At 38.4% G+C, this 13,685-nt stretch overlaps 1 protein-coding gene across 1 annotated transcript in view; it reads right to left on the reverse strand.

The window, feature by feature from the left end:
- Positions 1–263: 263 nt before the first annotated feature.
- Positions 264–13,685, reverse strand: part of LIPI (lipase I) — a 51,491-nt gene continuing 38,069 nt past the window's right edge. The window contains 1 exon segment of the mRNA XM_036242528.1: positions 264–351. Coding sequence (XP_036098421.1) covers positions 264–351 — 88 coding nt within the window.

Genomic DNA, 13,685 nt, shown 5'->3' on the forward strand with positions numbered 1-13,685 from the left:
AGTAATTAAGAGAAACATTTGATGATAAACATTTGATTGAGGTAAACAGAAATAAACAGCTTTTAGAATATATTCAGAATATTTTGCCACTTGCATTTTTTAAATTTTTTATATTTTTGAGTCTTAAAATTTTATTTAAGAAGTAGAAATATCTGAATCCCTAATTGAACAATACATTCTAAAAGAAATACTAATTATGTTGTTCCCTATTACAACTTCTTTAATTCACAAGCAAGTTGTTACAATTGATGGAAGAAGGCATATTATATTTCCCCTGGTGTGCAGGTATGTGGACTGAGATATACTTCCTCATTCTCTTTAAGTACAAAATCATACCTGCAGAGTGGTGGTCTGTGAGAGAGAGAAAGAGAAAGGATAACAACTCTTAGTCAAACAAGTTTCTTTTCTTTTCATAAACATTACAGTATTTTATGCCTATAACTAATTAGTTCTTCAAATGCTGGGAGCTGGAACAAAGCTATATAATGGTTTCCAGTCTCTTACTGGGCCCTACTGGGATAAAGTAGACACAATGTTTATGAAAAAATAAAAAAAACTCTGTGGGTTTTAACCTATCTTTTTGCTACTTCATTGGAATAGTTACGACGTATGGGAGATATTGTTGGATGCTAAAATAATTGACAGCTGAACCCAACCCAGTGGCTAGGCCCCCTCTTCTACCGTTGATAGTCACGTGGAAGGGTTGGGTTGAACTGCACGGACAAATGATTTAATCAATCCTCTTTGCACCTACTAAAATGGAAATAATAATGTGTAAACTATTCTGGATCATGGAGAGATCACATAGTATTTGAAGATTTCTGAGAAGCCAAGTCACTGTGGTAAATGGGGCATCTTTTCTAGTTATTTTCCGGTTAATGTCTTGAAAACCTTCAAAAAAGTAATTAACTAGAATAAGACAAGACTGGTAAAGGTTCAGAAAAGGAGCTAAATAAAAAAGTGTAGCAACAAATAGAAATTTTCTGTATCAGCAATAACAATTTCATCAAGGAGAAAGGGACAGTCCAACCTCAGAGGTGCTGGCAATTCACCTGTATTCATCATATGCACTTGTCTAGTTCAAGAGACATGTTGCTCCCAGTCTTCTTCTAGCTTGGTTAAGACATCATTGAGTAAGTTTTTAAAATAGTCAACAGAATTTTAGGTTAAATTCTTCAGTGTTTAAATAAACCAATTTTCTATTTCTGCTAATGTATTTGAAAGTGATAAAATTAGACATTCATATTTAATTATAAAAGTTGATATAAAATATTACAGGATTTTACACTTAAAATAATAAAGATATGCTAGAATTTAAATGTTAATACTATATCAGTGAATGTAAAATTATATTACTTTAATCTCAGATTTTTTTAGATATTAGCAAAAATATATTTTTATTACATTATCAGAGATCAGAATATAATTGAAAAATCAGACTCATCCTTTCTCCATTATTAAGAAATAGAGGAATGACTTTACCACTCCCCCACCCAACTCATCTATACTGACATCAATTATTTATCCTGCTACATCCCTTATTCACTGAATGTGTCTTCAGTGTTCTGCATCTCCCTCCACCTCATTTTTTTATAAATTCTCACCTGAGCATATGTTTTTATGTTGATTTTGAGAGAGAGAGAGAGATCGATGTGAGAGAGAAATAGGGATCATTGCCTCCCATATGTGCCCTGACTAGGGATCAAACCCACAACCTAGATATGTGCCCTGAATGGGAATCAAACCCACAATCTTTTGGTGTACAAGATGATTCTCCAAGCAACTGAGCCACCTGGCCAGGGCTCCACCTCATTTTTTAACTTGCCATAGTAGGACAAGTGTATCATTAAACTTCTTAATTTATAAGTTATCTCAGCCATTATGTAATTCTGCTATTCACATATTTATAATACAATATTAGAGTAAGTATTTTTTCTACAATATAAATGCTGTCAACCCTTTCACTATTTAAATATCTTCAAATAGTAATTTGCTAAATGCATATTTTTAATTAAATATTCCACACTGTACAAAACCCCTACAATCATTTGTAAAACCATTTAGGCAGGCTCATAATGCTTAGAAAGTTAAATTTCATCAATATATTTTAGAAATATTAAGCTTGTTTTTATGTGGTAAAACTTACCTCATCCTACTGTCATGACTCTACTTTTGACATCATTTATTTTATGTATTAATACAGTGATACCTCGGTTCTCGAACGCCTCGGTTTTCGACCAAATCAGGATTCGAGAAACTTTTGTCTCAGAATCCGAACAAATATTTGGAACTCGAACTTCCGAGTTGAGCCGAATGGCGTTCATTCGGCCCAGCGCGCCTTGCTCGCGTCATCAGTGTGAGTGCAGAGAGAGAGTCACACTTTGTGGAGTCCGCTTTCCTATTGGGTTTCATTGCTTCGGTTCTCGAACAATTCGGTTCTCGACCGTCCTCCTGGAACGAATTATGTTCAAGAACCGAGGTATCACTGTAGTTCCTCTTCCCAGGCAATAAAAAAGATATTTTTAAACATATAATTTATGTTGCTCAGTGGTTAGAGCACTGACCCGCAGCAAATGAGTCACGGGTTCGATTCCTGTCAAGGGCACATACCTTGGTTGCAGTTCATCCCCAGCCCTGGTCAGGGTCGTGTGCAGGAGGCAGCCCGTCAGTGTCTCTCTCTCTCTCTCTCTCTCTCTCTCTCTCTCTCTCTCTCCCCCTCCCTCCCTCCCCCTCCCACTCTATTTGAAGATAAATAGAAAAATATCCTAGGGTGAAGATTTAAAAAAAAAAAAAAACTATAATTTATAAGAAAATCTGTGGTATATGTTGAGCTAACATGGGAAAAAGAATATTATGCTTTATTTAATTTCAAAAAGAAATTAATATTGCATTTTTGATGCTTTGCTTACCACAAATTAGCAGAAATGAACTCATTACATTGATAAAATATAAACTTTAATAAAATAATAGAAAAAATCCAGTGATAATAAATCACTCTAAAATTCAAACACAATTCATTTTTAAATCCATATATATTATACCAAGTTACAAAAAATACATATTCTTTCTTACTTAAAAATTTTCCCCTATGGTTTTTGTACCACATATCAGCACGTCTATGCATCTAATAACCTTTTAAAAAGTTACTTAGGATAAGGTTCCCAGCACTAACACAGGTGTCTGTTGGCACCTGCCAGATGGGAAAAACCAATAACTCACAGGTCACTGTTAAATGCATAGAAAGGTCTTGCCTCAGTAGTGGGAATAATGAACCCTAAACTAAGCACTACTCCAGCCTGCCTAATAAATCTTGAAAGCAGTACCTGAAAGAATCAACTTCTTTGTAGATAACTTAAGAGCATTTTGAGAATAAACCTGAAGAAAATTCATAGGAATACAAAAATATAAAACACCCAATATGATAAAATTCACAATGTCTAGCATCTAATCAGGAATTACCAAGCATGCAAAGAAGTAGGAAAATGGACCCACATGATGGTCAACCAATTGAAACCAGCCCAGAACTAGCACAAATGTAAAAATCAGCAGGCAAGGACATTAAAATAATTATTATAACTGCATTCCATGTATTCAAATAGTTAAGTATAGACATAAGAAAAAATAAAACTTCCAGAGGTGGAAACTACAACGTTTGATATGAAAAGTATCCTGGATGAGATTCATATCTGATTAGACATTATAGAAGAAAATAATGATCTTAAAGACACAGCAACAAAATATATTCAGAATGAAATGAAAAATGAAAAGCAAATTAAAAAATTAACAGACTATCAGTGAGCTCTGGGACAATTGCAAGCAGCCTAATAAATTTGAAATTAGAGTCCCCAAAAGGTAAAGAGAAAAAAGGGTCACAGAAAAATATATTTCAAAAAATTGTTAAAATTTTTAATAAAATTTGATGAAATCTATAAGCTCACAAGCCCAAGAAGTTCAACAAACTCCAGACATAAGAAGTATGAATAAAATTACAAATCACATCATAATCAAACTGTATAATATTAGTGATGAGAAAAATCCTAAAACCACCAAAATAAAAAAGACATCTTTTCTTCATAGGAACAAAGGAAGAATAGTAACAGATTTCTCATTAAGATAAAAGCATGGTAGAAGACAGTACAGTAACATCTTCAAAGTAGTCAAAGTAAAAAAAACTGTCACACTAACATTCTATAACCAGATAAATTATCTTCTAAAATGAAGGCATCAGAAAGCTTTTCCAGACACAAAAGTCTGAAAAAATGTACAACCAGCAGACCTACACTACAAAAAATTCTTGAAGAAACTCACTCTAGTCAAAAGATAAATTATACCAAATGAAAATATTCATCTACATAAGGTTTAGATGTGTACCAGAAATGGTAACTACGTAGATAAATATGTGAATTTTCCCAATTACTTATAATCTCTTTAAAAGCTTCACTCTTTAAAAAATGATACTTTGGCCCTGGTGGGTTTGGCTCAGCTGTTAGAGTGTCAGCCCATGGAACAAAGAGTCATGGGTTCGATTCTGGTCAAGGGCACGTGCCTCGGTTGCAGTTTGGTTCCTGGCCCTGGTCAGGATGGTGTGGAAGGCAACCAATCAATGTGTCTCTCTCACATAAATGTCTCTCTCTCTTTCTCTTCCTCCCTCCCACTCTATCTGAAGGTAAGTGGAAAAAAGACCTCTGGTGAGGATTTTTTTAAATATGATATATTGTATTATGGAATTTTTAGCATATGTGCAAGTAAAATGTATGCCAACAATAAAACAAAAGCTAGAATAGAATAAATGCAATTATATTACTATACAGTTTTTATGTTATATGTTAAGTGGTAAAATTCACTTGAAGGTAGATTGCAATAAATTATAGATTATAATATGAATCTCCAAAACAACCTCTAAAATAATTTTTAACAAGAGTTATAGATAATAAAGCTACAAAAGAGATAAAATGGAAGCAATGAAACTACTCAATTTAAACAAAAAAAGACAATGAGAAAATGGAAACAAAGAACAGACGGGAAAAATCAAAAACAAAACAGCAAGATGATAAATTTAAAGCCAACCACATTAATAATTCAATTATGTGATGTAAATACTCTTAATAAAATGTTAGATGTCATCAACATAATGTGTTATTAGAAAAATGCAAACTAAAAACACAATGAGATACAGCTATTTGAATAGTGAAAATAAAAGCAAACAAACAACAAAACCTGCGAAGGTGTAGTTTTTGGTGCAGGCATACATTGGAATACTGATAAATGCCAGTGGAAATGCAAAATGTACCATCACTTAAAAAACAGTCCAGCAGTTTCTTATAAAGTTATACTTACACTTACGACTTCCAGTCAAGATGGCAGCGTAGGTAAACGCGGTATCTTGTCCTCTCACAACCACATCAAAGTTACAACTAAACTACAGAACAACTATCATTCAAAACCGCCTGACACTGAGCTGAACGGCAGTCCTACAGCTACGGGATTACAGCAGCAGCCACACGAGACTGGTAGGAGGGCGGAGGGGACGGGCTGGTCCCACACCCACGTGTGGCGGATAAAAATCAGGAGGACACCTCAGCTGGGAAGGTCCTTCCTGAGGACTGAGGGGTCCCTGTCCCACACCAGATGCCCCGCTCAGGGTTCCAGTGCCAGGAAGAGAATCCCCATCACTTCTGGCTGGAAAAACCAGCGGGAACTGAGGCACAGGGAGGCTGAGGCGGCTGGAGCCCCAGGCAGCTCCTTAAAGGGCCCGCGCACGGACTTATCGGACTCTCTCCCTCTAAGCTCGGAGGGGAGGCAGCTCGAGGGGCGCCAGAGACATACAGGGAAGAACTGAGCTGTTTGGCACTGGAGCGAGGGCTGGAGAGGGGGCTTTCTCCGGGACAGATGTGCCGTCAGAGGCCTTTGTTCCTTTGGTGAGCCCTTCCCTGGGGCGGCAGACAGTCGCCATATCTGGGACTCCAGCAACCTGGCTCACACTGGTAGCCCCGCCCTGCTGACTCCCTGAGGCCCCGCCCCACCCAACTTTCAGGCCCACCCAAGCTCTTGCCAGTTGTTTAACCATAGGATTGGCCTGTCTTGGATCCTGCTTCAGGTTTTCTTTAATTCTTTCAAACAAGCAGCATATGGTCTCAGATAGCCCCATACCTCTTGTTAAGTAATACACAGAAACAAACACAGGGAGGCAGCCATAATGAGGAGACAAACAGGTCCCAAATGAAAGAACAGAACGAAACTCCAGGAACAGAACTAAGCAAAATGGAGATAAGCAACCCAACAGATGCTGAGTTCAAAATACTGCTTATAAGGATGCTCAGTGAACTTAGTGAGAACATGAGCAAACTTAGTGAGAGCCTCAAGAGCATAAAAAAGGACCAGTCAGAAATGAAGGAGGCACTAACTGAAATAAAGAATAATTTACACAGATTCAATAGTAGAGAAGGTAAAGCCAAGAAGCAAACCATCGATTTGTAATATAAGGAAGCAAAAAACACCCAATCTGAACAGAAAAAAGAAAAAAGAATCCAACAAAATGAGGAGAGTGTAAGGAGCCTCTGGGACAATTTCAGGCATGCCAACATTCACATCTTGGGGGTGCCAGAAGGAGAAGAGAGAGAACAAGAAATCGAAAAGCTATTTGAAACAATAATGGCAGAAAACTTCTCCAACTTGGTGAAGAAAACAGACATCCAAGTCCAGGAAGCACAGAGAGTCCCAAACAAGATGAACCCCAAGAGGCCCACACCAAGACACATCATCATCAAAATGCAAAAGGTTCAAGACAAAGAGAGAATCTTAAAAGCAGCAAGAAGAAGGCATCTAGTTACCTACAAGGGAGTTGCCATAAGGCTGTGAGCTGATTTCTCAAAAGAAACTTTGCAGGCCAGAAGGGAGTGGCAAGAAATATTCAGAATGATGAAAACCAAGAACCTACAACCAAGATTACTCTATCCTGCAAAGCTGTCATTTAGAATCAATGGCTATATAAAGACTTTCCCAGACAAGAAAAAGTTAAAGGAGTTCATCACCACCAAGCCGTTATTATATGAAATGTTGAAAGGTCTTTTTGAAGAAAAAGATAAAATATACGAACAAACAAAATGGCAATGAATACATATCTATCGACAATGGAATCTACAAACAAAATGAACAGGCAGAACAGAAACAATCTCATAGATACAGATAACATTTTGTTGGTTGCCAGATGGGAGGGGGGTTGGGGGAATGGGTGAAAAAGGTGAAGGGATTAAGAAGAACAAATTGGTTGCTATACTGACAAACCTCAAAGAGAAGGGTTTTGTGGGGGTGGGAGGAAATAAACCAAAGAACTTATACGCATAACCAATGGACACAGACAACAGTATGGGAAAAGGCAGGAGTGGGGAGGAGGGGTCAATGGGGGAGGGAATGAGGAACATCGGTAATGCATTCAACAATATAGAAAAAAAAAAGTTAAAAATTAAAAAAAAAAAAAAGTTATACAACACTTACAATATGATCCAGGAATCTCACTGATAGGTGTTTATCCATGAGAAATAAAACTTATGTTCACATAAAAATCTGCATGCAAATATTTATGTTGGCTGTATTCAGAAACAGTTAGAGCCCTGGCCGGTTCTGCTCAGCGGTTAGAGCGTCAGCCTGCGGTCTGGAGAGACCCGGGTTTGGTTCCCGCTAAGGGCACGTACTTCGGTTGCAGTTTGTCCCCGGCCCTGGTTGGTCGTGCGGGTGGCAGCCACTCGATGTGTCCCTTCACGTCAATGTTTCTCTCTCTCTCTCTCTCTCTCTTCCTCTCTCTCCCTCCCACTCTATCTGTACAAAAAATGGAAAAATATCCTCGGGTGAGGATTAAAAAAAAAAAAAGAAACAGTTATAAAAAACGGTGAATTAGCCAGGCGGGTGTGGCTCAATGGATTGAGCATTGTCCCATAAACTGAGAGGTCCCGGTTCCATTCCAGGTCAGGGCCCATGCCCGGGTTGCGGGCTGGATCCCCAGTTGGGGGCGTACAGGAGGCAGCTCATTAATGTTTCTGTCTCTCCCTTTTTTCTCTTTAAAAAATCAATAAAAACATTTTTTTTTTTACTGTGAATTAATCATATGTCCTCCAACTGGTGAATGGATAAATAAACTCTGGTATATCCATGCATAGAATACCATTCATCCATAACATTCCATTGATATAAGAAACAACATGGATAAATTTTAAATGTATGAACTAAGTGAAAGAAGCCATACTTAAAAGGCTGCATACTATATGATTCCATGTATATCACATTTTGGAAAAGGCAAAACTAGTTACAGTGGTAGCCAGGGAGGGAGTAGGAGTGCGGAACGCATTTGAAAATACAGGGGCGGCATAAGGCAGTTTCTGTGACTGATGGAAATGTCTAGTTCTTCACTGTGGTGGTGGTTACATGACTCTGAATTTATCAAAACTCGTGGAACTGTATGCCTAAAGCAGTACCTTTTTTTGTTTGTTTGTTTGTTTTTGATCCTCACCTGAGGACATTTTTCCATTTTTTGTTCAGATAGAGTGGGAGGGAGAGAGAGAAACATCGACATGAAAGGGACACATCGAGTGGCTGCCACCCACACGACCAACCAGGGCTGGGGACAAACTGCAACCAAGGTATGCACCCTTAGCGGGAACCGAACCTGACTCTCTCTGGACCACAGGCCGACGCTCTAACCGCTGAACCAAACTGGCCAGGGCAAGTACATTTTAATGTTAAGTTTCTAAAGGTAGCTTAGTCCATCTTTTCTCAGGAAGTTATACCAGGTCACCTCCACTGTGAATATCCTTCTCAGTCCCTAAATTCAAAGGCCTTGCTCTACTAGAAAAACCTAGAAGAGAAGTGTGTTGTCGTCTCTCTCACAGTCTGTTGCAGAGAGATAATTTCTGGTTGAGTGCTTACACACTTTAATCTGTACCAGAAGGCATCACATTTTTTATAATTCATGTTCCCAATAATTTGGCAGTACTAATTCTCATTAATTGCACATTATCTGTTTGGACAGATCTAAATAGGGAAAGCAACTAAATGCTTATGACAATTATCTAGGTAATTAAACTTAAAGCATACATTTCATCCAAGCATCTGTTAGCATCTCCAGCCAGCAGGAAATGATAAGAGTTTCACTAAACACCCACAATGTATTTTAGTGTTTTTCTCTCCCTGAGTGCAAAATAATTGTACCTACATTTTGTAAATGTAGTAAATTTTCATAGTCTATCCACTGTTTAGATGTCCCATAAAAATTAAAATTACATGCATGCTTACTTTTTGTTCTGTAGCATATCCCTATGACTTCACCCTAGTGAATGAGTTGCATATAACGTGTCTATGTAAAACATAATTAAGAAGAAAATGAGTCAAATATAACAGTGTCACATCTGTCTGCCTTTCCTCCCCACTTAAAATGAGTCACTTAAAAAAGAGAAATGTTCAGAGAAAGCGATGGCTGTCTGCAGGCTCACCAACTTTCTGTATCAGGGAGTGGTGAGGTGGGAGATTTGAAAATGTTCCTCCTCCTTGGTATTTATTCTATGAATTTAAAACAAAGAAACTGTTCAAAGTGTAGATAGTTGCCTATGCATAGCCAGTGTTTATCACAAGCCAACATTGGGGAGAAATGAAGTATCCCACAATAAAGGAAAAACTAAGTTGAATATTCCACAAAAGATGGCAGTCATTAACTTTTGGTTAAAAAGAGAAACTGCTTATAACCAGATCTATTATGTTACAAAGCTTCAAGTACATTACGATCATATTGTTATCTATGTGAACAGTGAGCCTCGAAGCTACTGCAGTGAATAAGCTGCACGACTCTACGAAGATGTAAACAATGAGAAGAGGATCCAGTGCTGGCATTTGCCCATATACACATAGGCTGATTATCCTGGTTCCCTTTTACTGTTCACATGTATAGAACTACATTTATCATTTTCAGTGTCTGTGCTATTTTGTGTACAAAGAGTCTCACCAAATTTCAGGTGTCTGGCCAACATTAACGTTACAGGGCTTCTTCTACACTTTTGTTTCTCTTTCCATTTATAACATATAGGAAGATGACTTTATTCCTGGACAACATGCATCCTCTACATCTGAATGCCAGAAACACAGGATGAAAATGACACCCTCTAACTTCACTGTTTATACCTTTCTTTTTATTTATGCCTTTTTTAAATAATGCAACTTTTTGGGGTGACAGTGTTTAATAAGATCATATAGGTTTCAAGTGTACATTTCTAGATACAAGATCTGCATATTGCACTGTGTGCCCACCACCCAGAGCCAAACCATCTTCTGTCACCATATATTAGACACACTCACCTTCCTTATGTTCATAGAGATATTAATGGGGGAGAATAGGAAAATACGGTGGTAAGACAACGCTGGCTTCTTTAAAACCTAGCTTTTAGGGACTATAAAAATACAATTGTCCCTTGAACAATGCAGGGATTAGGAATGCAGATCCCTTGCGCAGTCAAAAATCTGTATTGAACTTCTGACTCCCCCAAAACTTAATTACTAATAGCCTACTGTTGACTGGAAGCCTTTCCAATAATATAAACAGTCAATTAACATATATTTTGTATGTTATATGTATTATATACTATATTCTTACAATAAAGTAAGCTAGAGAAAAAAAAATATTAGAAAAATCATAACAAAGAGAAAATACATATATTTTATGCATTCGTGACATACTTAAATATTTTTTAAATTTCTAGGCTACGTGGTTCATCTGCAATTTTTTTAAATTGTCCCAAATTTTCAAAACCATTTACAATATATTTATTTTTTAAAAACTAGCCATATATAAATGGACTCATGTCATTCAAACCTTTAATCCTTCACACTTGACAGATTTACTGTGTCAGGGAGAGAGATTGCTAATATTCTTAAATAAGAATATCTATATATTTTCATATTTTTGCAAATATTTCAATCAGAGTTAAAGCCAGTAAAATTATCCCCAAATTGTTTTGCATAATAATGACATCTTACTCATTGACATTTTTCTTTCAAATCTTTATTGTTGAATGTATTACAGATGATCCTCATTTTTCCCCCATTGACCCCCTCCTCCCCACTCCCACCCCCCTCCCGCCTTTTTCCACTCTATTGTCTGTGTCCATTGGTTATGCATATAAGTTCTTTGGTTTATTTCTTCCCACCCCCCCAGCCCCTTTCCCTTTGAGGTTTGTCAGTCTAGCAATGAATTTGTACTTCTTAATCCCTTCACCTTTTTCACCCATTCCCCCATCTGGCAAACAACAAAATGTTCTCTGTATCTATGAGAATGTTTCTGTTCTGCCTGTTCATTTCGTTTGTAGATTTCATTGTTGATAGATATGTATTCATTGCCATTTTTTTTTGTTCATATATTTTATCTTTTTCTTCAAAAAGACCCTTCATCATTTCATTTAATAACGGCTTGGTGGTGATAAACTCCTTTAACTTTTTCTTGTCTGGGAAACTCTTTATATAGCCATTGATTCTAAATGACAGCTTTGCAGGATAGAGTAATCTTGGTTGTAGGTTCTTGCTTTTCATCACTCTGAATATTTCTTGCCACTCCCTTCTGGCCTGCAAAGATTCTTTTGAGAAATCAGCTCACAGCCTTATGGCAACTCCCTTGTAGGTAACTAGATGCCTTCCTCTTGCTGCTTTTAAGATTCTCTCTTTGTCTTGAACCTTTTACACTTTGATGATGATGTGTTTTGGTGTGGGCCTCTTCGAGTTCATCTTGTTTGGGACTCTCTGTGCTTCCTGGACTTGGATGTCTGTTTTCTTCACCAAGTTGGAGAAGTTTTCTGCCATTATTGTTTCAAATAGCTTTTCGATTTCTTGTTCTCTCTCTTCTCCTTCTGGCACCCCCAAGATGCGAATGTTGGCACACTTGAAGTTGTCCCAGAGGCTCCTTACACTCTCCTCATTTTGTTGGATTCTTTTTTCTTTTTTCTGTTCAGATTGGGTGTTTTTTGCACCCAATCCTTAGATTCCAAATCAATGGTTTGCTTCTTGGCTTTACCTACTCTACTATTGAATCTGTGTAAATTATTCTTTATTTCAGTTAGTGCCTCCTTCATTTCTGACTGTGCATCCTTCATTTCTGACTGGTCCTTTTTTATGCTCTTGAGGCCCTCACTGAGTTCATTGAGCATCCTTATAAGCAGTATTTTGAACTCAGCAGCTGTTAGGTTGCTTATCTCCATTTCATTTAGTTCTTTTCTTGGGGTTTTGTTCTGTTCTTTCATTGGGGACCTGTTTGTTTGTCTCCTCATTATGTCTGCCTCCCTGTGTTTGTTTCTGTGTATTACTTAATGAGAGGTATGAGGCTCGCTGAGACCAGATGCTGCTCGTTTGAAAGAATTTAGGAAAACCTGAAGCAGGATCCAAGACAGGCCAATTCTATGGTTAAGCAACTGGCAACAGCTTGGGTGGGCCTGAAAGTTGGGTGGGGCGGGGCCTCAGTGAGTCAGCAGGGCGGGGCTACCAGTGTAAGCCAGGTTGCTGGGGTCCCAGATATGGCGACTGTCTGGCACTCCAGGGCAGGGCTCACCAAAGGAACAAAGGCCTCTGACAGCACGTCTGTCCCAGAGAAAGCCCCCTCTCCAGCCCTCGCTCCAGTGCCAAACAGCTCAGTTCTTCCCTATATGTCTCTGGCGCCCCTCGAGCTGCCTCCCCTCCGAGCTTAGAGGGAGAGAGTCCGATAAGTCCGTGCGCGGGCCCTTTAAGGAGCTGCCTGGGGCTCTAGCCGCCTCGGCCTCCCTGAGCCTCAGTTCCTGCTGGTTTTCCAGCCAGAAGTGATGGGGATTCTCTTCCTGGCACTGGAACCTTGAGCGGGGCGCCTGGTGTGGGACGGGGACCCCTCAGTCCTCAGGAAGGACCTTCCCAGCCGAGGTGTCCTCCTGATTTTTATCCACCACACGTGGGTGTGGGACCAGCCCGTCCCCTCCGCCCTCCCACCAGTCTCGATGCAGCTCCTTCTTTAAGTCCATAGTTGTAGGACTTCCATTCAGCTTGATTTTAGGCGGTTCTGAATGATGGTTGTTCTGTACTTTAGTTGTAACATTGATGTGGTTGTGGGAGGACGTGATACCACCGTTACTACGCCACCATCTGGACCGGAAGTCCCTCATTGACTTTTGAATGATTAAATATTCTTTTACCAAAACTTACAAGATAATTTACACTTCAAAGAATTTGCCTAACTTGCCTCTAGTGATATAAATGTCAACTAAATGAATATTTTTATTAGTTATTTGTATCATTTTTATTCATCAAAAATTCTTATTTACTAAGTTCAACATCCATTGAAAGGCAATCAGGAAATCAAATATATTAATACAAAAGCATATGAAGAAATAAAGATGAAGTGTTGCAATCAACTAAAAAAGAGAGATTTCTTGCAATCTACCAACCCATTGCACTGGCACTCGGTTGATGCACACCCTCAGAAAAACTCAGATATTCAAACTGGCAGATGGTCAACTCATTAAAGAGCTCTTAGTGGATCTTGGTGTTTTCACAGGGCTGTTTTCACAGATATGTAGATCCTGCCATGGCGAATATGCACATCCATACCATAAGGAAAAGGACAGTGGGAAAACCTCTTTGCTTGCGAGGATATGAAACCAAGATGAGCATATTAAATGGACTTAGAATAATAC

The sequence above is a fragment of the Molossus molossus genome, unplaced genomic scaffold, assembly GCF_014108415.1.
Source record: "Molossus molossus isolate mMolMol1 unplaced genomic scaffold, mMolMol1.p scaffold_m16_p_5, whole genome shotgun sequence".
Taxonomy (NCBI): domain Eukaryota; kingdom Metazoa; phylum Chordata; class Mammalia; order Chiroptera; family Molossidae; genus Molossus; species Molossus molossus.